Genomic DNA, 22319 nt, shown 5'->3' on the forward strand with positions numbered 1-22319 from the left:
GGGGAGAGGCCGGAGAATAGCGGGGGGACAGGTGGATTAGTCGGGCAGCAGAGTTTAGAATAGATTGGAGGGGTGCGAGAGTGTTTGAGGGGAGGCCATAGAGCAGGAGGTTGCAGTAGTCAAGGCGAGAGATGATGAGGGCATGGACTAGGGTTTTTGCAGATTCTTGGTTGAGGAATGAACGGATTCGTGCAATATTTTTGAGTTGAAGTCGGCAGGAAGTGGAAAGGGCTTGGATATGTGGTTTGAAGGAGAGATCAGCGTCAAGGATAACCCCGAGGCAGCGAGCTTGTGGGACTGGGGAGAGTGGGCAGCCATTTACTGTAATGGATAGGTTCGTTGGGGGGGTCACATGAGATGGGGGAAAGATGATGAATTCTGTTTTGTCCATGTTAAGTTTCAGAAATCTAGCGGAGAAGAAGGATGAAATAGTGGACAGACATTGAAACATGAAACATGAAAAACTCACCAAAAAGCTCATTGTGGGAACGTAGCCTTACTAAGTTTCTTAAATTCACTTGCATTATTCATTCATACTATTTTTTTTTTAAATAACAGAGACCATTTCATGATAATGTAATAATAATGTAAACAAATACAAAATCTCACATCTCACACAGAAAATACAAATTATTCTTATATTTTTAAAAGGCACAGGTATTACTAAGCTTGTAAATTGATTGCTTTGTTGTTATCCAGTGACAAGAGTGTGAAATTTCAATCTCAGAGTTGGATCCCTAATTTTTATTTTTTTTTTACAAGTTACACAATTAAATAGAAAAAAAAACAGAACTCACTGGCTTGTTGATCCATAGGATATCAGCATTATCAGAGAGTGATTCATCAGGGCCAAAATCTGTAACCGGCTGAGCCTCTACTCTTGAGCTTTGCTTTCGCTTCAGCATACTATTATCACTTTTGGTTTTCTGTAAATAAAAAAAAAAGAATATATTGACACCAAACAAGCAATGTTAGAAGTGTCCTCATAAATACAATGTATAGATGTGTAAGGATCCATTTACACTGTAAGATTATCATGAATACATATTTCCATGAATGCTTGTTGTTCCATGATAATCTTGCTAGGCAGGCTGCTGATCACCTGTTGGACAAGCAAAACGCTCAGGAGATATGAGATCTTCTGTGCTGCACAGAAGACCATCAATCTCAGCAGCGCATTGGCTCAATACAAGTGTATGGAGATCGAGGCCGTGCCCCCTGGCCAGGGGTATGTAAAACTCATACATATGCTCTGGTCCTGGGTCTGAAACGAGTGAAATAGTGTGTGCATTGTGGGTATTCATACGTCTGACAACCACTTTTAGTTATGGGAAATAATTTCATATCATTAACACTCTTTTAAGTGTTATATTTTTAATGTAAAAAAAGTTATGACTTTTTATATTTTGACAACATGACAACAGTAAAGGTTTGGATGGGAATGCTAGAGCAATGGATAGTCATAACATTCAATAATTTTACTCCTTACTCTCGCTATATAAAGGGGACCTGTCATCAAGGAAATCATACAATCTTTGGGCAGCATGTTGAAGAGCAGAAAGAGGTGAGTAGATATATCGGTTTGTGGGAAAACGTTTAGCATTTACAGTGTTAATTCATTGAAATCCCTGATCATTCTGAGGTTATAAGTAGAGTTGAGCGACTTTTTCAAAATTCGCTCAAGTCTACTGATAACCTCAGCCAAATGTAATTGGAGTCAATGGGAGTAGAAATGACCGAAGATGTTCAGAACTGATCATCAAAAGTAAATTTTGCACAAATAAGGTCACAATATGGCTGAAATATGGCAAATTCAGATTTGGCAACCAATTCCGAACATATTCGCTCAACTCTAGTTATCAGTCAAGACAGTGGTCCTTAACAGTGATTGTTTAAGAGTGCCTTCAGGGCTAGCTGTTAATCACTGTATCAATGCTGCTAGTCACTGATCAGGAACACCCCCTTAACAGCTAAATGGTCTGCATACTAATAATGCAGTTCAAAATTCATTCATTGTTCACATATACCTTAGCAGAACCAGTATGCAGCTACTGTGTAGAATACAACTGAGATGACTGTTTATACAAACACCTGTTGTAACTTTCACCTCACAGCAGTTAGTGTGGGGGGAGGAGGGATACAGCAGAGCTTAGCGTGATTACAAACACATCAAGCTTTCATCTCATGGAAGTCAATGTGGGAGGAGGGGAGTACAGCTAAGCTGAGTATGCTTACAAATATCTCTGCAGCTCTCCTCTCTTAGTGCTGTCAGCTCTCATCCCCCCTCAACTGACCGCCACAAGATCTACTTGTAATCACACTATACTCTCCAGTGCCCACTTCTCTGACATTACCAAAAGATGAAAGTTGGAGATGACAGTAAACACTCTCAGGTCTGCAGGGCAGTGTAACATTACATCTCATAGAAGAAAGCAAGTTCTCCTGACCTTCAAGGAGGAGTTGCTTTTTTCCTTGATTGGTCATCGCTATGCAAAAATAGTATACATTCTATTTGTTAACACTTCCTTGGGCTGACTTCAGGGGCTGTCCTGTCTGAAGACGCTTTACAATAAAAGTCAATGGGAAGGCTCAAAGAACGCCTGATAGATTCCCTATTTTTATAGATCAGACTTTTATAGGCGTGGCAATACCAAATATGTGTTTAAGATTTTTACTTAATTTTTAATTAAGGGAAAGTAGGACTCTATTTTTTATGGTTTTTTCATACCTTTAAAATTTATTTTGTTTTTAATTTTCAATTGTTCAATGATTGACAACGGCATTTAAAGAGTTTACAGCACCGATCAGAGCTAGCTCTGGTCACTGCTGTTAAAAGACTCAGCTGCGTTATAGAGCAAACATCTGCCTTTATGTGGGGCAGGCTCAGCTTCTTACACCACTTCATGGTATGTTATGTCATCCACTGTGAAGGGGTTAATGTGACTGGTTCCCTTTAAAGATCTTACTTTACGTACCTTTTTGATACAATATACCTATGCCTATTTACTTGCAACAAAAGTAATTACAATAAATGTTTCTAACATTATAGTCACACACACATTTGCATTTAGTTGAGATGCACTGCTTTTGTTTTTATCAAATTTACATGATGTAACAGGGCACACAAATGATGCAGACTGCTTTTGATCTTTCCTCTCAGAAAAACAGGATTCAGACTTAAAGGTGCATTCCCATCTCTTATAGTCATGGTACTGTATATCCACCGGGACATACTATGAATGTACTTTAGGACTTACATCCTTCTCAAAACAGGACCCCATTGCAAACTTCTTTCAGTGGAGAGCTGGCCAGAATTTGCACACAAATAAATAAGACCATCTTTCCATTGACAGCGTTCTGTATCTAGGAACAAAAAATATTTAAGTCCCATAGGCGGCATCCACTATACCATTAGTGGCATTTACTGTACATGTTATGGAATATCCTGTGTCTATACCATAAATGTACAGGCTGGAAATACCCCTCTAATGCTGCTTTTTGTACAATAGAAGACAATACTAATCAGATACAACAGGTTTCCGGTACACATATTAGATAAATGTGATATTTCTGTTGCAACGCAGTCCTTGGATTCATTTATGTAAATATCCATTATAATAAAACGGTTTTCCATAACTGTATTTACACATGATATTACTGGTATTAAAAGGTTAAAACGGGTATTAACGCATTTTGAATCAACAAGTGCATTACAAGTAATATCTTAAAGGGAATCTGTCAGCAGGTTTTTGCTACCTCATCTGAGTGCATTATGTTGTAGGCAAAAAGTCCATGAATCCAACGATGTATCACTTAGTTTACTTGGTGCAGCGGTTCTCACACAATCAGAGTTTTTAGATTTAGCAAAGCAGCAGAGATGAGGAAGCTAGCCCCGCCCACACCATGCTCTGTATGGACATAGTCTATTGATATTCAGCTGCTTATCACAGAAGGGGTGGAGCCAGACTACTAAGCATGCACTTCTATGTTCTTGCAATTATAAATTCCTGGTGTTAAGACTATCATTGCAAGTAAACAAAAGCAAGAGCTTCATAAGAGAGGAAGTCTATATGTTAAAGATGGGGATACGGTGCTGGCTTTTACATTTTTTTTTCTGAATCATTGCAGAGTTTCAGACTAAATCATACACTGCTGCAGTAATGCAACCAGTCTCCGACTCATGCTGCATATGGTTTGGAATCTGCAGTCAGGTTCCCTTTAATCTTGAAAACGCAAAAATGCCATTTGAACCTAGCTTAACTAACAGAATAATAACACTACATATAACATTATTCATTTCATTTTCATACATGGCTTGTATATTTACAGTATGTACCTATGTTATTCCTACCTCAAACCAACCCTGTTATTCTATGAAAATCTCTGTGCACAGAGTCTGTAAGGTAAATCGGTACCATCATATGGTACCTATGCACAAAGACATATTCTACTCTTAGGGCAATGCTTCTATAGGAAAATACTGTATTTCCATAATGTGACTTAACATGCCAAGATTTTTTCTGTGTTTCAGTTTAACTCCTTCCCGCCAAAACCAGATTTCACTTTCCCGACCAGGCTAAAGTTTTAAAATCTGATGTGTCACTTTATTTGGTAATAACTGTGAAACGCTTTCCATATACCAGTGATTGAGACTTTTTTTTGTGACACATTGTACTTTATGTTAAATTTAGGTTGATATGATTTGCATTTATTCATAAAAAATGTTACAAATTTGTGAAATTTTAAAAAAAATAGTAATTTTTGAAATTTCAACTTTATGCCCTTTATAACAGTTAGTTAGTCATATGATAATATGTTATTTATTAACTAATTTATGTGGTATACTTTGTATCAGCATTATTCTTGAAATGTCTTTTTGTTAGGAAGTTGAAAGGCTTAAAAGTTTAGGAGGAATGTTTCATTTTTTCAATGAAATTTACAAAGCTTATTTTTTTGGAATCACTCCACATTTGAAAGTGACAACTATCCTATATGTCAGAAAACTTATTAGCAATTTTTAAAACTGCCCCTCACAAAGTATTCAAAACCATATTCAGGAAGGTTGCTAACCCTTTTGATGCTTCACACAATTTATAAACATTTGACCATGAAAGTGAATAAAAAACTAAATTTCCACTAAAACATTGCTTTAGCTTCTATTTTTTCATTTTTCAGTAGAACCCTAGAATTAGTAATGCAATATCTCCGGTGCATGGCACTACCTCATGCGTGGGCCATTTGGGCACACAGCATGACTGGATGGGAAGGAGCGCCATTTGACTTTTGTAGCATAGATTTTAATGAAATAATTTGTGGGTACCAGTTGCAGAGCCACTAGAGGTGCTAGAACAGTACCCCAACAAGGGAGCCGATTTTAGAAGTTATACCTCTCTGGGTATTCGGGTGTAGTGACTATTTTGTCCTAACATTCGTTCTGTACAAATAACACACAATGAAAATTTCAAGTATACCATTTCAATGCCCATAAAACTGTGCCCATATTGCGCTTCTTGAGACACCCCATAAATTAAATGGGTTTTCCTCACTACAGCAATGCCATACACGTGATCACTAACTTAAAGGGCCACTGTCACCCCCCTCCAGCCGTTATAAACTAAAATAGCCACCTTGTGCAGCAGTAATGCTGCATTCTAACAAGGTGACTCTTTTAGTTTTAGGTTCAAGCATACCCCCAAATAAAACGTTTTTATACTTAGCCACAATTCCTGTCTCTAGCCAGGTAGGTGGGTCCTCACTCCCCAGCTTGGCCAGCTACTCTGCCGTCACTCACATCTTCCTGCGCTGTGATTGCCCTAATCACATGGCAGTGACGTCATCGCAGGTCCTACAGCTATTTGCTGTGCAGCAGATCCATCCTGGTGTTCTGTGGATGTCTTTTGTTCTCTGGTATCAGCCATTACATCAGACGGCCAGAGCTTACTGCGTCTGCGCAGGACACCAGTACACAGCGCAGGCGCCGGTTTTGAAACGATAACAGCGCTGAGGGGGCGGCGCCGAAAGCGCAGGAAGATGTGAGTGACGGCAGAGGAGCTGGCCAAGCTGGGGAGTGAGGACCCGCCTACCTGGCTAGAGACAGGAATTGTGGCTAAGTATAAAAACGTTTTATTTGGGGTATGCTTGAACCTAAAACTAAAAGAGCCACCTTGTTAGAATGCAGCATTACTGCTGCACAAGGTGGCTCTTTTAGTTTATAAAGGCTGGAGGGGGGTGACAGTGGCCCTTTACGTCTGGTCATGCTGCGGGATTCAAAGGGAAGGGGTATATTTAGCTGTATATGTGCCATATAGGTTTCCAAGCCATTGTGCTACAAGTAACGATGACCAATACTGGACTAGAGTGAGGTTTTGTTTTTGCAGTTAGAATTTTTATGAGGCTGGTTTCACAAGTCAGTTTATTTCCAGCACCGGAAAAAAATGGTACCTGAAATATCCGTGTCTGTGAGTGTTCTACGTGTCGCTCACGTGTGGCAACCGTGTGAAGCATCAGTACCACACGGACAGCCATCTGGGAATAAGCGCTACAGTAAGCTGTTCCCCGGCGGTTGGTGCTGAAGCAGGCTCTCATCATTCTCCCCTGCTCTGCCGGCGAGCAGAGGAGAATGATGAGCATTATATTAACCCCTTCATGACCTTGGGATTTTCCGTTTTTCCGTGTTCGTTTTTCGCTCCCCTCCTTCCCAGAGCCATAACTTTTTTATTTTTCTGTCAATTTGGCCATGTGAGGGCTTATTTTTTGCGGGACGAGTTGTACTTTTGAACGACATCATTGGTTTTACCATGTCGTGTACTAGAAAACGGGAAAAAAATTCCAAGTGCGGTGAAATTGCAAAAAAAGTGCAATCCCACACTTGTTTTTTGCTTGGCTTTTTTGCTAGGTTCGCTAAATGCTAAAACTGACCTGCCATTATGATTCTCCAGGTCAGTACGTGTTCATAGACACCTAACATGACTAGGTTATTTTTTATCTACCGTATATACTCAAGTATAAGCCAACCCGAGTATAAGCCGACCCCCATAATTTTGCCACAAAAAACTGGGCAAACTTATTGACTCGAGTATAAGCCTAGGGTGGAAAATGCAGCAGCTACCGGTGAATTTCAAAAATAAAAATAGATGCTCCATACCGTTCATTATGGCCCCATAGATGCTCCTTATAAAGCTGCGCCACATATAATGCTCTGCACCGTTCATTATGGCCCCATAGATGCTCCATATAAAGCTGTGCCACATATAATGCTCCACCGTTCATTATGGCCCCATAGATGCTCCACATAAAGCTGTGCCACATATAATGCTCTGCACCGTTCATTATGGCCCCATAGATGCTCCATATAAAGCTGTGCCATATATAATGCTCTGCACCGTTCATTATGGCCCCATAGATGCTCCATATAAAGCTGTGCCCCATATACAATGCTCTGCACCGTTCATTGTTGCCCCATAGATGTGCCATAGAAAGCTGTGCCCCATATACAATGCTCTGCACCGTTCATTATGGCCCCATAGATGCGCCATAGAAAGCTGTGCCCCATATACAATGCTCTGCACCGTTCATTGTTGCCCCATAGATGTGCCATAGAAAGCTGTGCCCCATATACAATGCGCCGCACCGTTCATTGTTGCCCCATAGATGTGCCATAGAAAGCTGTGCCCCATATACAATGCGCCGCACCGTTCATTGTTGCCCCATAGATGTGCCATAGAAAGCTGTGCCCCATATACAATGCTCTGCATCGTTCATTATTGCCCCATAGATGTGCCATAGAAAGCTGTGCCCCATATACAATGCTCTGCACCGTTCATTGTTGCCCCATAGATGTGCCATAGAAAGCTGTGCCCCATATACAATGCTCTGCACCGTTCATTGTTGCCCCATAGATGTGCCATAGAAAGCTGTGCCCCATATACAATGCTCTGCACCGTTCATTGTTGCCCCATAGATGTGCCATAGAAAGCTGTGCCCCATATACAATGCTCTGCACCGTTCATTGTTGCCCCATAGATGTGCCATAGAAAGCTGTGCCCCATCTATAATGCTGCTGCTGCTGCAATAAAAAAAAAAAAAATCACATACTCACCTCTCTTGCTTGCAGCTCCTCAGCGTCCCGTCTCGGCATCTCTCCGCACTGACTGTTCAGGCAGAGGGTGGCGCACACACTAGTGCATCATCGCGCCCTCTGACCTGAACAGTCAGAGCAAGAGGACGGGAAGACAGAGCCGCGCCCGGCGTGTGGAACGGGGACAGGTAACTATGTAATACTCACCTGCTCCCGGCATCCCTGGCTCCTTATCAGATGATCTGCGGGTGCCGCAGCCTCTTCCTCTGTCAGCGGTCACCGTTACCGTCATTAGAGGAATGAATATGCGGCTCCGCCCCTATGGGAGTGGAGTGCATATTCATAACTTTAATGAGCGGTCCCACGTGACCGCTGAACAGGGGAAGAGCTGCGGCACCGAAGACCGTGGGACGGGCAGGGGGAGCGCCAGGAGCGCCGGGACTAGGTGAGTATGCGACAGCCCTCTCTCCCCCTCACCCACCGACCCCACCGCCGATCATGACTCAAGTATAAGCCGAGAGGGGCACTTTCAGCCCAAAAATTTGGGCTGAAAATCTCGGCTTATACTCGAGTATATACGGTAAGTGGTGAAAAAATATTCCAAACTTTGCTAAAAAAAAAATAAAAAATTGTGCCATTTTCCGATACTCGTAGCGTGTCCATTTTTCATGATCTGGGGTCGGTTGAGGGCTTATTTTTTGCGTGCAGAGCTGGCGTTTTTAATGATAGCATTTTGCTGCAGATACGTTCTTTTGATCGCCCGTAATTGCATTTTAATGCAATGTCACGGTGACCAAAAAAACATAATTCTGGCGTTTCGAATTTTTTTCCCGCTACGCCGTTTAGCAATCAGGTTAATGCTTTTTTCTATTGATAGATCGGGCGATTCTGAACGCGGCGATACCAAATATGTGTAGGTTTAAGGTTTTTTTTATTGATTTATTTTGATTGGGGCGAAAGAAGGGTGATTTAAACTTTTATATATTTTTTATTTTTTTTCATATTTTTTTTACTTTTTTTTTAACTTTTGCCATGCTTCAATAGCCTCCATGGGAGGCTAGAAGCAGGCACCACTCGATTGGCTCTGCTACATAGCAGCGATCTGATGTTCGCTGCTATGTAGCAGAATTGTAGGTGTGCTGTGAGCGCCGACCACAGGGTGGCGCTCACAGCTGCCGGGGATCAGTAACCATAGCGGTCTCAAGGACCTCTATGGTTACTATTCTGAAGCATCGCCGACCTCCGATCATGTGACGGGGGTCGGCGATGCGATCATTTCCAGCCGCCCGGCCGGATGCGGTAGTTTGACAGCGGCATTTAACTAGTTAATAGGAGCGGGCAGATCGCGATTCTGCCCGCGCCTATTACGGGCACATGTCAGCTGTTCAAAACAGCTGACATGTCCTGGCTTTGATGCGGGCTCACCGCCGGAGCCCGCATCAAAGCGGGGCTTCTGACCTCGGACGTACTATCCTGTCCGAGGTCAGAAAGGGGTTAAAGTCCGAACGACAACAGGTGGGAGCTTTTGGGACTCTTACCCCCATCATCCGACACCTGCTGCCGCTAATAACAGTGACAGTAGGTGCAGATGATCGGGGTATTTTAGGCTGTTTTTAGGCTGGGGGGCCTATATCAATGGCCCCTTACCAGCCTGAGAATAGCAGGCTCCACCTGTGAGCTTTTGCAAGGCTGGTTTTCAAAAATGGGAGGGACACCAATGCCGTTTTTTAAAATGATTTAAATAATTAAAAAAACAGGGTGGGGACCCCTCTATTCTTGATAACCAACCTTGCAGAAGTTGACACATGGGGGTTGCAGCCCCCAGCTGTGAGTTTTGTCTGGTTAGTTCAATAAAATAGGGAGGAACCCACGTCAGGTTTCTCATTCATTTCCGAACGATCGCAGCCGGCTTACCTAGAGTGGCCAACTCACATACAATTAAACAGATAAGGCAGCACTCTGTAGCCCTATAGCATGCAAACAAAGAATATGAAAATTGAATTGCATTACTGCACTAGAAATATGAAAAAATGAGAATGCTTAGTGCATAAATTGGCAAATTCATGTGTACCTTGAATTTGCACTCTGTTGCACTCTGTTTTTGTCCGTGTCTTTCACCCTGCCACAATCTAACCTTCAGTCAATATCGGCTTTTATAAATCCCTATCTAATTTTCCGGTCATGCATATCTGATGGTCCAAATGAGACACTAAACTAGGGTGCATGTAGGAGATATAGGTTCAGCCGACGTTGAGCGGGGGCGCCAATCTCACATATATATATAGGGTGCCAACCTCCGCTGATAGGTAGGATTTATTAGGTTGATGTGGTAGGGATTATCTTGACTGCACGGCTGTGTGTTTTTTTTGTGTTTTGTTGTTTATGGCTGTTACATGGTTTTAAAATGATAATTAAAGGTGGATTTTTATCCAGGTTACCAAAGGTTTATTTGGTTTTTTTTATTAAGTTTTTTGACCTTGAATTCTATCTATCAGCTTTCTTGTATTAAATTTTCTGTATTTTTATTGTATGTACACTTCAACTGTGAGAATCAAGATCAAAGAGCTGTCTAGGGACAACAGGGACGGAATTGTAGACCTGCACAAGGCTGGGATGAGCTACATGATAATAGCCAAGCAGCTTGGTGAGAAGGCAACAACTGTTAACACAATTATTAGAAAATGGAAGAAACGTAAGATGGCTGTCAATCTTCCTCGGTCTGAGAATCCATGCAAAATCTTACCCTGTGGAGTAAAAATTATTCTGGGAATGGTCAGGAATCAACCCAGAACTACACGGGAGTATCTGGTCAATGACCTCAAGAGAACTGGGACCACAGTCTCAAACATTACAGTTAGTAACACACTACGCCGCCATGAATTAAAACCCTGCAGGGCACCCCTTGCACACGCAAGCACATGTCCAGGCCTGTTTGAAGTTCGCCAATGACCATCTGGATGATCCAGAGAAGGCACAGGAGGTCATGTGGTCAGATGAGACCAAAATAGAACTTTTGGTATGAACTCTACTTGCTGTGTTTGGAGGAAGAAAAAGGATGAGTACAACCACCAGGACACGATCCCAACTGTGAAGCATGGTGGGGGAAACATCATACTTTGGAGGTGCTTTTCTGCAAAGGAGACAGGACAATTGCATCATAATGGAGGATAGATGATGTCTTGTATCGCATTATTTTGGACAACAACCTCCTACCCTCACAAAAAGCATTGAAGATGTGTCATGGCTGGGTTTTCCAGCATGACAATGACCCAAAACATACAACTAGGGAGTGGCTCTGTAACAACCATTTTAATATCCTGGAGTGTCCTAGCCAGTCTCCTTGCCTGAACCCAATAAAAAAATCTTTGGCGGGAGCTGAAACTCAATTTTGCCCAGCGATAGCCCCGAAACCCGAAAGATCTGCAGAAGATCTGTATGGAAGAGTGGGGCAAATCCCTGCTGAAGTGTGCGCAAACTTGGTCAAGTACTACAGGAAACATCTGACCTCTGTAATTGCAAACAAAGGTTTCTGGATCAAATATTAAGTTCTGCTTTTCTATTGTATGAAATACTTATTTCATACAATAAAATGCAAATTAATTATGTAAAAATCATACTATGTGATTTTCTGGATTTTTTTAAAGATTCTGTCTCACAGTTTAAGTGTAACTACGATAAATATATTATAGACCTCATTCATTCTTTGTGGGTGAGAAAACTTACAAAATGGGCAGTGTATCAAATGCTTAGTTATTTTTCTTACTGTACTGTATGTAACTTATTGTTAAGGACTAGTGTGGTTTTTACACTATATAACTGCTTCATCAAGTGTCTTAGTATTTTTCTATGCATTTTGCAACACTGAAAATACTGTTAGAATACTGGAAAAACACAAAAATTGAGCTTGGTTTAAGATGGTATACATGCAGCACATAAACGCATGGTTTTAATATTAGACAGCGTAGGACAGTCCCGATCAGGGTCACCTTGGCAACGGTGGGATGTCTTTTATGCTATTTTTGATCAGAAAACAGTATTACTAAGAACCCTGTGTTATTTAAATGCACTTTTGCTATTTTACTTATTTAGCTACAGTAGGGTTATTGCTCATTTTGCTTCTTGTAGGTCCTGTTAGAATACTGGGTAGAGTACTGGGTAGAGTACTGGGGCAATCCTTCTTTATGATCATAGGCTGGTCCCAACCTTTTGATTTCCATAAACTGTCCTCATACTTTAAGTGATAGATTTTTTTGGATTAGATTACTGTGAATATTATCTGTAAGCTCCTCTTCTTGAGAAAACTAGTGTTGCAGTCAACTTTGTCAGTAATTCATGCAATTTATTCCTTGCAGTAAACTATGGCTATTTTCCGTTTATTGATTGCCAACTTATTCTATTTTCCATATTTTCTGTTGGGCAATTATCTTTTTGTCCTCAATATGTCCTAAGGCCTCACCCACAAGAAAAAAAAGTTACGACCCCCACACACATGGGGCCACCTGAATCTCCCGCTCTTGATATAATATAGAATTTCGATGTTCAATACTTTTGTTTTCAAGGGAAATAATTCTGGCAACAGCTTTCTCCTCTCTCCCCAATGAAAACCCATGAGTAATGAGCCAAGCACCCACATGCATGGGAGAGTCAAGAGAGATGGATGTCTGCTAAACGGACAATCAGCCAACAGCTAACTCATGTGTATGGTCAGCTTTTCTTTTAGCAAAAAGTTATATAGGTATCTTTCTTTAAATTGGAAAGCACTACATGAGTATGTAAAAAGGTGATATACCTAAGGTTTAAAAATGTTGTTTTGCTTTCATGAATCCTTCATGTTCGTAGGATCAAATGAATGCAACGTTTTTTCTGTGCTACAAGAAAGTTTGTGAATTATTTAGAGAAGTCTGTCTTTCTGCATTTATTTAAACTACAATTTGATCTCAATGAATTATTCATAACAGATACAGTGAATTTAAGGACAATGATAAATGTCATTGGGCATGGTGAAAGGACATCCAGTTATATATACAGCCCTGGAAAAAAGACCATTGCAAAATGTTCAGTTTGTCTGATTTTTCTCTTTATAGATATATTTCTGAGTAAAATGTAAATAGTTCTTTTATTCTATAAACTTCTGACAACATGTCTCCGAAGTTCCAAGCAATATTTTTTTTTCTGAAAAAGAAAAATGGTCAAAATTAAAACAAAAACAAAACAGTGCTGTCAGACCTCAAATAATGCAAAGAAAACAAGTTTATAATCATTTAGAAACAACAATACTAATGTTTTAACTCAGGAAGAGTTCAGAAATCAATATTTTGTGGAATAACCATGATTTTTAGTCACAGCTTTCATGCATCTTGGCATGCTTTCCACCAGTCTCTCACTCTACTTCTGGCGCAAAAATGTAAGCAGTTCTTCTTTGTTTGATGGCTTGTGACTATCCATCATCCTCTTGATTACATTCCAGAGGTTTTTCAATGGGGTTCAGGTCTGGAGATTGGGCTGCCCATGACAGGGTTTTGATGTGGTAATCTCTTAATTTTTGCCAGGGCTGTATATTTTTCCTTAGCGGCATTAGCTGACTGTGATAATAAATGACCACGGATCCGCTACTTGGTTATTGATTGGGGTTAGTTTAACAGCCTATTTGAAAAGGTAGACCATGCTGCAGATGCACACTTTACGATCTGTAATAGATTGCTCAGTGTGCATATACTGTCATTGTTCTTGCTAGTACAGGCCCCAGCTACACAGGATGACATGCTGCTGAGAACAATGATATTGTGTTATCCGAGCATGTTCGAGTGTTATCTGAGTATCTCAATCGTGCTTGCGTAATATGTTCGAGTCCCCTGGGTTGCATGTTTTCAGTTGTTGGACAGCTGTAACACATGCGAGAATTACTTAACTAACAGACAATCCCTGCATGTGTTGTGGCTGTCTAACAGCCGCGAATCATGCAGCCGCAGGGACTCGAACATATTATTCGAGCACACCAGAGATACTCAGATAACACTCGAGAATGCTCGGATAACACAATATCTGAGCATGCTTGCTCATTACTAGTACAGAACAAAAGACCATTGTATCCACTCATTCCACGCTGGTTCGTCCGGTGATAGGCAGCTTGTTTAGACTGCAAGATTATCGTGAAACAAGCGTTCCTAGAAATGGTTCATAATAATTATGAAGTGTAAATGGACCATTAGACTAGACGGTCTTAAAATATACCAGATTTATGAAAGTATTTTGAACTGTCTTGTGCAAGTTGACATAATCTATTAGTTGGCTCTGTTCAGACATTTGTGTCACAATTTCAAGGCACGTTGTCACTCGCTGGTCCACGCCCACTTTCAGATAAGCCGCACCCCTTTATATCAAGGTCATGCCCTATTGTCAGACATAGCATAGAAATTGGCTAAAACTAAATAAATATGGTGCAAGTGTTGTATGACAGTTTTTTGGCACAAAACTGAGGAAAATTTTGGAGCATTTTGCATCATAAATCTCTTCCAATGTTTCTATTTAGCAGTTGTTTGACACATTTCAAAAACATTAATAACATCAAATACAGAATAAGCATTTGCATATCACAGTGTTGTGCTATTATAGAAATTGCATAAAATGTACACAAACTGGATTAAATGATAGTTTATAACATAGTATAATTGATAACCATAAAAGGAATTTTCTAGGTTGAAAGGAAAAGTCTTCAGTTGCTCTTAATGACTGCAGAAATGTGTGATGCGCACACTGTCACGATTTCCCTGTATGCTGAGTGAGAGGGCAGTCACGAGATCACATGTACAGTATGTAATCTGGGTAATATTTTCTTGCTTCTGTCACCAGAAGAGAATTGAAAGAAGTTAGATGAGATTAATAGGTAAGTGACGGCAAGTATGCATATTGCATATATATAGTCATGTGACCACCCACTTGCACAGAACAAACAATGAAATCATGACAGTGAGCACATCACACAGTCTCCTGTTGGTCGTAATGAGTAAGGTAACTGCAAACTTCTCATTTCAGCCCAGAAAAAACCCTTTAGCAAAACATACTTTTCCTCAGACTTAAGAGTTGGTAAAAAAAAAAGTTAAATTCTGACATCTCCACAGTTGTAACAAAGTGTAAAATACATTGCCACAGTGCAATCTCAATGGTTTTGCTTTCATATTTTTTTATTGAAAAACATTAAAATATAATGAATATGGCTGCATGGGGATTCTGTTTTTTGTACAGCTTTTTAACTTTGACTACCTATACAGGGTTATCTAATGCTTGCCCCTGGCTATCATATATATTGAAATTAGCAATGTCAGCTTGGTGCAGTGCTAGAATGTGTGTAGACATAGAAGTGTGCACAGTGCGCAGATACTCAGAAACTGAGATGTCATAAAAAAATTGTACAAAATGTTGGATACAATGGTTCTTTAAAAAGGAACCTGACTGCTAGCAAGTGTTGTGCAATCAAAGGGAAGCATGTTCTAGAACACAAATTACCGTATTTTTTGCATTATAAGATGCACTTTTTTCCCCAAAAATTTTTTGGGGAAAATGGGGGTGCACCTTAAAATGCAGATATACTTTACCGGCCGCAGGCTGGGATGAGTGGGTGTTCGGATGTGCGGTGCTGTGGGTGTTCGGTGCTGTGGGTGTTCGGCGCTGAAGGGGCTCTGCGGACATCTTATGAAAGCCCAGAGCCCGGGCAGCACTGAACACCCGCAGCAGCGCGCCACGCCGCACATCTGAACACCCCCTCATCCCAGCCTGCGGCAACATTCCACTCTTGCCGCCTACAGCGGCGACCCTGGGATCCCGCTTCACCGCAGCCACCACCCCCGGTAAGCGATAAGACACATGAATTATAAGAAGCACCATCATTTTATTAAAAAAAAGATTTTTTCCTATTTTTCTCTTCAAAATTTGGTAGTAAGAAAGGACTTTGTGTAACTTAGTTTATCAGATGGATGGTGCTAAACAGTGATTGACAACCTCTCGGGCTTAAGTCATCAATTGTGATTTTTTTTTAAGTAATTTTTTTTTCTTGCCTGGTGGTTCATGAATTTGGCGCAAAACCAAGAATACTATTTCCTTTGGTCTTTAAATGTATTAGCAATATTTTAGCACAAAAAGGCACAATCCTGTAACCTCTTCACAACCACCGACAGTTAATATAATTCAACGCTTGTCGGGCTTTGTGCACTGCTGCCGTAAATTCATGAGTGGTCATGCAGAGTTATGGTCTGGTATTCCAGTGCTCAACACTGGCTCGGACAGGTGACATCTTTGCTACCTGACTGGCTCAGGTCACAATGATGTTATCGCTGTTTAAGCCATCCTCTGGCTGAGTTTACTTTTAGATGCCACGATCAATAATGAACGTGGCATTTAGAAGATTGGGAGCGGGAGTGGGCTCCCTCTCTCACCCCATCAGCATCCCCGCTATCACAATGGTAGTCATGGCAGCTGGAGGTCATATAATGACCTCAGCATCTGCCAGCTAAGGTGACAGGTTCGACCCAGCCAGAAATAGGGTCTAACAGGCGTTCTGTCAGTGTAAAGCTGACAGACGTCATGCATTGCAAAGCAATGACCAGTGATCAGAGAAGTAAAAGTTGAAGTCCCATTGAGGGGCTAAGTAAAATAAAAAGGTAAAAATATTTCAATAAACACAAAATAAAGAATGGAATAAAATCCCAAAAAGTATTACAAATATAAATGTTAATTTTTATGTAAAAATAAAAAAGTACACATATTTTGACTCAGATTGTTCCCAATGCTGATCTATAGAACTGTCACACTTTTTAACCCTTACCGTTAACACCATACAAAAAATAAAATAAAGAAGGCCCAAAAATTATTTTTTCATCATACTATCAAACAAAAAGTGGAATAATATGCTATCAAAAAGTCATATGTGAATAGAAATGGTATCCCTGAAATTGTCATCTTATATCAGGGGGGCATATCTAAAGAAGAATAGTTCTGTTTGTATGGAATGCAGGGCAAGAGTTAAAAGAGCTAAAGCCAGTAATTAAGTAAGGCTTACAAGAGAGACCAAAATCAGTGAAAAGGGATTTTGGGGGTATGTCAAAAGCAAAAGAAAAGTCAAAGATGCTATAGGAATTTTACTGGAAGTGTAAAAGGGTGAAGTGGTTAAAAATGATGTTGAGAATGCTGAACGTTTAAATTCCTTTTAGAATGGGTTCCCCTGTATTTTTTATAACAAGCCAGGCAAAATTGACAGCTGGGGGCTGCAACCCTCAGCTTTCAGCGTTAGCAAGGCTGGTTATCAAGAATAAAGGGTTGCAGACAACAGGTGGCTAGTATTCTCAGGTTGGTAAGGGGCCATGGATATTGACCCCCCAGCCTAAAAATAACGGACCGCAGCTGCCCAGAAAAGGTACATCTACTAGATGAGCCAATTCTGGTGCTTTGCCTAGCTCTTCCCACTTGCCCTGCAAAGTGGGGTCCATATTTGTGGGGTTGATTTAACCATTGTTTTGTCTGTTGACATCACGCACATGCATTAGTAATGGAGAGGCGTCTATTAGTCACTTTTTCATTACTAATCCTAAAGTTATATTGTAAATAAAAACACAGCAAGTATAAAGTCCTTTATTTGAAATCAAAACAAAACACACTTTTCCCTTTTTTATTTAAAAATTACAAACAGTTATACTCACCTAAAACCGATTCCATTGAATCCCTTGTCTCCTGTAATAAAAAAAAAACAAAAAACAATATACCTCACCTGAGGAAGCGACATTGATGCGAGACGCGCGATGGGGAACGAGGCCGTGGAGCAGACAGAACCACTTGCTCCAATGGGTGAATATTCTTTTTAATTACTACTTTTTCAATACATAATATGTCCATCACGAGTTCATTGTCACCTTCTAACAGACAATGAGTCATTGTCCTACCATTTAGACCCTTTTTCTTATTATAGGGCTACATTGAATATTGACACCAGATTACTTATGTCTTTTTTGAAACTATAGGACTCATAAAATACCTTTTTTGTTGCACGCATCTAACTTACCATGTCCTGATCCATTCTCTGGCCTAGTCTTTACCTATGGATCACATCACATTTGAACATATATATTTTGTGATTATTATTATTATCCTTTGCAATGAGTAAACTTTGATATCTTTTTAGCATATTCTGACTCTAGTACTTCTTATTATATAAATATACCTCCCCTGTCCAATGTTCTGTCCCACGCTGTAATCCATGTCTGGTGATTACTAGTTTTCAACCTGGATGGTGCCAAGATGTGACCATCCAGACTGGAAACCACTGATGAATGATGAATGAGCTGCTGCTGTGGTCATCGCTAGTCACTGATGCTGCACTCGCAGCAGCTTATTCATCAGTGATTAGCAGCCTGGACGGTCGCATCTTGGCACCATCCAGGTTGAAAACTAGTAATCCACAGACATGGATTATGGCATGGGACAAAACGTTGGACAGGTGAGGGATATTGATGTTTTTTTATTTTCTTACAGGAAATGAGGGATTCAATGAAGTGGGCATTAAGTGAGTATAACTGTGTTTGTTATTTTTAAATAAAAAAGCATATATTTAAGTATGGGGCCAATATCCATGGCACCTTACCAGCCTGAAAATACCAGCCCCCAGCTGTCTGCTTTAGCAAGGCTGGTTGTCAAAAATGGGGGGACCTCACGCTGCTTGTTTTAATTATTTATTTAAATAATTTAAAAAACAGTGTGGTGACCCCTCTATTCTTGATAACCAACTTTGCTAAAGCTGACAGCTGAGGGAAAGGAAAGGAATCGTGGTAAGCACATCACCACAATCTTATAAATTCTGTCTAAAAGAAAACCTGCCTTTGCTCCCCATAGCAACCAATCGCAGTGCAACTTTCAATACTGTTGAGGTATAATGAAAGATATGCCATGGACACCACCACATTCTTTGGAGGCTGGGTTAAGAAACTCTTCTCTACCCACAGCAGCGAATCGCAACATACCGTCCATTAATTCCTAACCATTCTAGTGACACCAAAATCATCCACTAAAGCCTATGCAAAAAGGTCAAAGTATGGTGCGAGAAAAAGCTTATGCATTAAAATGCAAGCCAAGTAAGAAATAAAAAAAGGTTAAAAAAAAGTTAATCTTTAAAAATAAAATTACCATTCTATGCACTCTTTCCAGATGTTTCTAGAATCTTAAAGGGAACCTTTTAGCCGCATAATGCTATTAACCTACATATATAGGGTTAATCTGCAGACTAATAGAATTATGAAGGTGCTTGATGGTACTGAAAGTGGGTTAGTTGGAAGAAAATGAACTTTATCTCTATAGGGAGCCACCGACTTTCAGTCATCCAGTCTTTAGAAATACCCTGGTTTAGGGAAAAAGGGAAAAAAAGAGACAGGTGCGGCGCTTCCTCTGAGCGTAATACGATTTTACCAACAGTTTAAAAAAAAAATTATTTTAGTTGTGGTTATGCTCACTTTCTATCGGTAAGAAATGCACGTTGAGATTCTCAAGGAATCAATTCTTTAGGCAACTCTTCTCCGTATGTTGTATAATCCGATAAGGTGTGCAGCTCACTTTGGAGAACTATGTGTTGATCCTGCTTCGGATCCACATAGGTGGCGAATTCAAAGGGAAAATAAACTCCAAGCAAATGTGGCGCTAAGCACCTACGGATTTTTTGAATGCATCCACTTTCAGTGAAAAATGTTAATAAAAATTCATTTATTTTCTCAAAAAAAAAATAAATAAAATATATTTGTAAAATATTTTTAAAATACAGTACAACGCGTTTCGGCTGCTATTTTTACAGTATAGCCTTCATCAGGTAGCAAAAAAAACAAAAAAAAATCAAAAAGAACAGACATACAATAAGCACTATAAAGTGATGTTACAACCTCCAAGTTTTCTTATTTATGAGGATTCCTAGAAGGAATTAGCAGGGCGGGACCGGGGATCAGGTTCTGCTTTCCTGACGAATATCTACTTGGTATCCCCTATAAAGATACTCATTTTTCTTATATATATAAAAGAGCAATTTAGTACTTCTATTCTATCCAAAATGAGCTTTTAAATACATGGTGTTACATTGTTACGAACAAACATAACATTATAAGTATAGGTATAGGTATACACATAATTATAAATATGATTCGCTCTAATACTTTATCAATTTTACTACTATCATCTCTACATGAATCAATTCATCCCATAAAAAATAAAAAAATAAAAAAACAACAAAAAAGTCCTTTAAATTTTTTTAAAAAATAAATAAATAAAAAATTTTAATAAAATATAATAAAAAAACAAACAAAAAAGGATTTTGTTGTTATATTAACCCATGTGCAATAGACTGAGCTATTTATGACAAACCCTTACACATTCTCAACTACATCATTAATTCCATTTGGATAAAGGCTTTGTAACCTATATATCCAATATGACTCCTTACGGTTTAATAATTTGTTCCTGTTATTAGCCCCTTTTGGTATATGCTCCAACGGTGTGACCGTGATGCATAAGCATTTATTGTGCTTCAGCAGGAGGTGACGGGACAGACTATGTTTAATCTGCCCGTTCTTTGCATTATAGCGGTGATTATTCATCCGAGCGCTCAATTCCTGGGAAGTTCGTCCCACGTATTGGAGCCCGCATTTGCAAGTCACTACGTAGATGACAAAATCCGTTCTACATGTGAGTCTCTGCTTAATCTTAATTGTTTCCCCAGTAGTATTAGATTGAATACTCCTAGCTCCATGGTTAATGATCTTACAACATTTACATTTGTTTGAAGAGTATTTATATACTCCTGTATTTACATTCCCTCCTTTCACATTGGTATTGTTTCCTATCATTATTTTCTATTTTTGGAACCTCTCTCAATTTATTCTGAGCTACAATATTTTTCACTGTCGCCCCTCTCCTAAAAGTTACTCCCGGTTCCCTTGGAAGCATTTTCCCAAGAATCACATCTTTTTTTAAAATATACCAATATTTTTTTTAAATTCTCCTTATCAATACATTCCCTTTATTATAAGTTGTTATCAAATTAAACTTCCAAAGATTTCTCTTATTCTCCTCATTGCTTGCTGGCCGTTCTTTCCCTCTAATTTCCTCTGCATTACAATCTTTTCCCTTCCTACTTGGAAGACAATCCTCCTTCCATTTTTGTTGGAAGGGTTAAAATTCATATTAATGCACAACATCTTTGAGTTTCAGGTTAAACTCTATTTGCAGCGCCTTGGTACAGCGATGGGGACTCGGGTAGCGCCAAGTTTCGCTAATCTCTTCATGGGGCGTTTCGAGTCCTCATCGCTGTTGTATGCATCTGAATACAAAGAAAAAATATTATTATACCGTAGATACATAGATGATTTGATCATTTTCTGGGCCGGGACGGAGGAAGAAGCCTGTAAATTAATAGATTCTCTTAATAGAAATAACTGGGGCATCTCCTTTACGTCATACATCAGAAGGGACAAAATTGTGTTCCTGGACCTGGAATTGGGGCATAAAGCGGGGAAAATTATAACAAAAACGCACTTCAAAAGCTGTGATACGAATAGCTACGTGGACATTAGAAGTGCGCATTATAAAAAGTGGAAAACTAATGTACCATTCAGCCAGTTCTTAAGGATAAGAAAAAACTGTACAAACACCAAAGATTATGTGACCCATTCAGCGATACTGAAGAAAAGGTTCAGGGATAAGAAATATCCAGAAAAATTAATCGAGGCAGCATACAGAAAGAATTTGGACAAAGTACAGGAGGATTGTCTTCCAAGTAGGAAGGGAAAAGATTGTAATGCAGAGGAAATTAGAAGGAAAGAACGGCCAGCAAGCAATGAGGAGAATAAGAGAAATCTTTGGAAGTTTAATTTTATAACAACTTATAATAAAGGGAATGTATTGATAAGGAGAATTTTTAAAAAATATTGGTATATTTTAAAAAAAGATGTGATTCTTGGGAAAATGCTTCCAAGGGAACCGGGAGTAACTTTTAGGAGAGGGGCGACAGTGAAAAATATTGTAGCTCAGAGTAAATTAAGAGAGGTTCCAAAAATAGAAAATATGATAGGAAACAATACCAATGTGAATGGAGGGAATGTAAATACAGGAGTATATAAATGCTCTTCAAATAAATGTAAATGTTGTAAGATCATTAACCATGGAGCTAGGAGTATTCAATCTAATACTACTGGGGAAGCAAGATTAAGATTAAGCAGAGACT

General features: G+C 39.7%; 1 protein-coding gene across 4 annotated transcripts in view; it reads right to left on the reverse strand.

Annotated features, from left to right (window-relative positions):
* NALCN (sodium leak channel, non-selective) overlaps positions 1 to 22319 on the reverse strand; it is a 930735-nt gene that overhangs the window by 862479 nt on the left and 45937 nt on the right. For 3 of the 4 annotated variants that reach the window (XM_077297076.1, XM_077297075.1, XM_077297074.1), the window contains one exon: positions 798 to 926. In XM_077297076.1, the coding sequence (XP_077153191.1) occupies positions 798 to 905 (108 nt within the window). In that variant the 5' untranslated portion in view covers positions 906 to 926. Of the gene's footprint in view, positions 1 to 797; positions 927 to 3257; positions 3356 to 22319 lie in introns of those variants that run through there. The other variant, XM_077297073.1, reaches the window with a different exon arrangement.

Source organism: Ranitomeya variabilis, chromosome 3 (genome assembly GCF_051348905.1).
Source record: "Ranitomeya variabilis isolate aRanVar5 chromosome 3, aRanVar5.hap1, whole genome shotgun sequence".
NCBI classification, from domain to species: Eukaryota; Metazoa; Chordata; class Amphibia; order Anura; family Dendrobatidae; genus Ranitomeya; species Ranitomeya variabilis.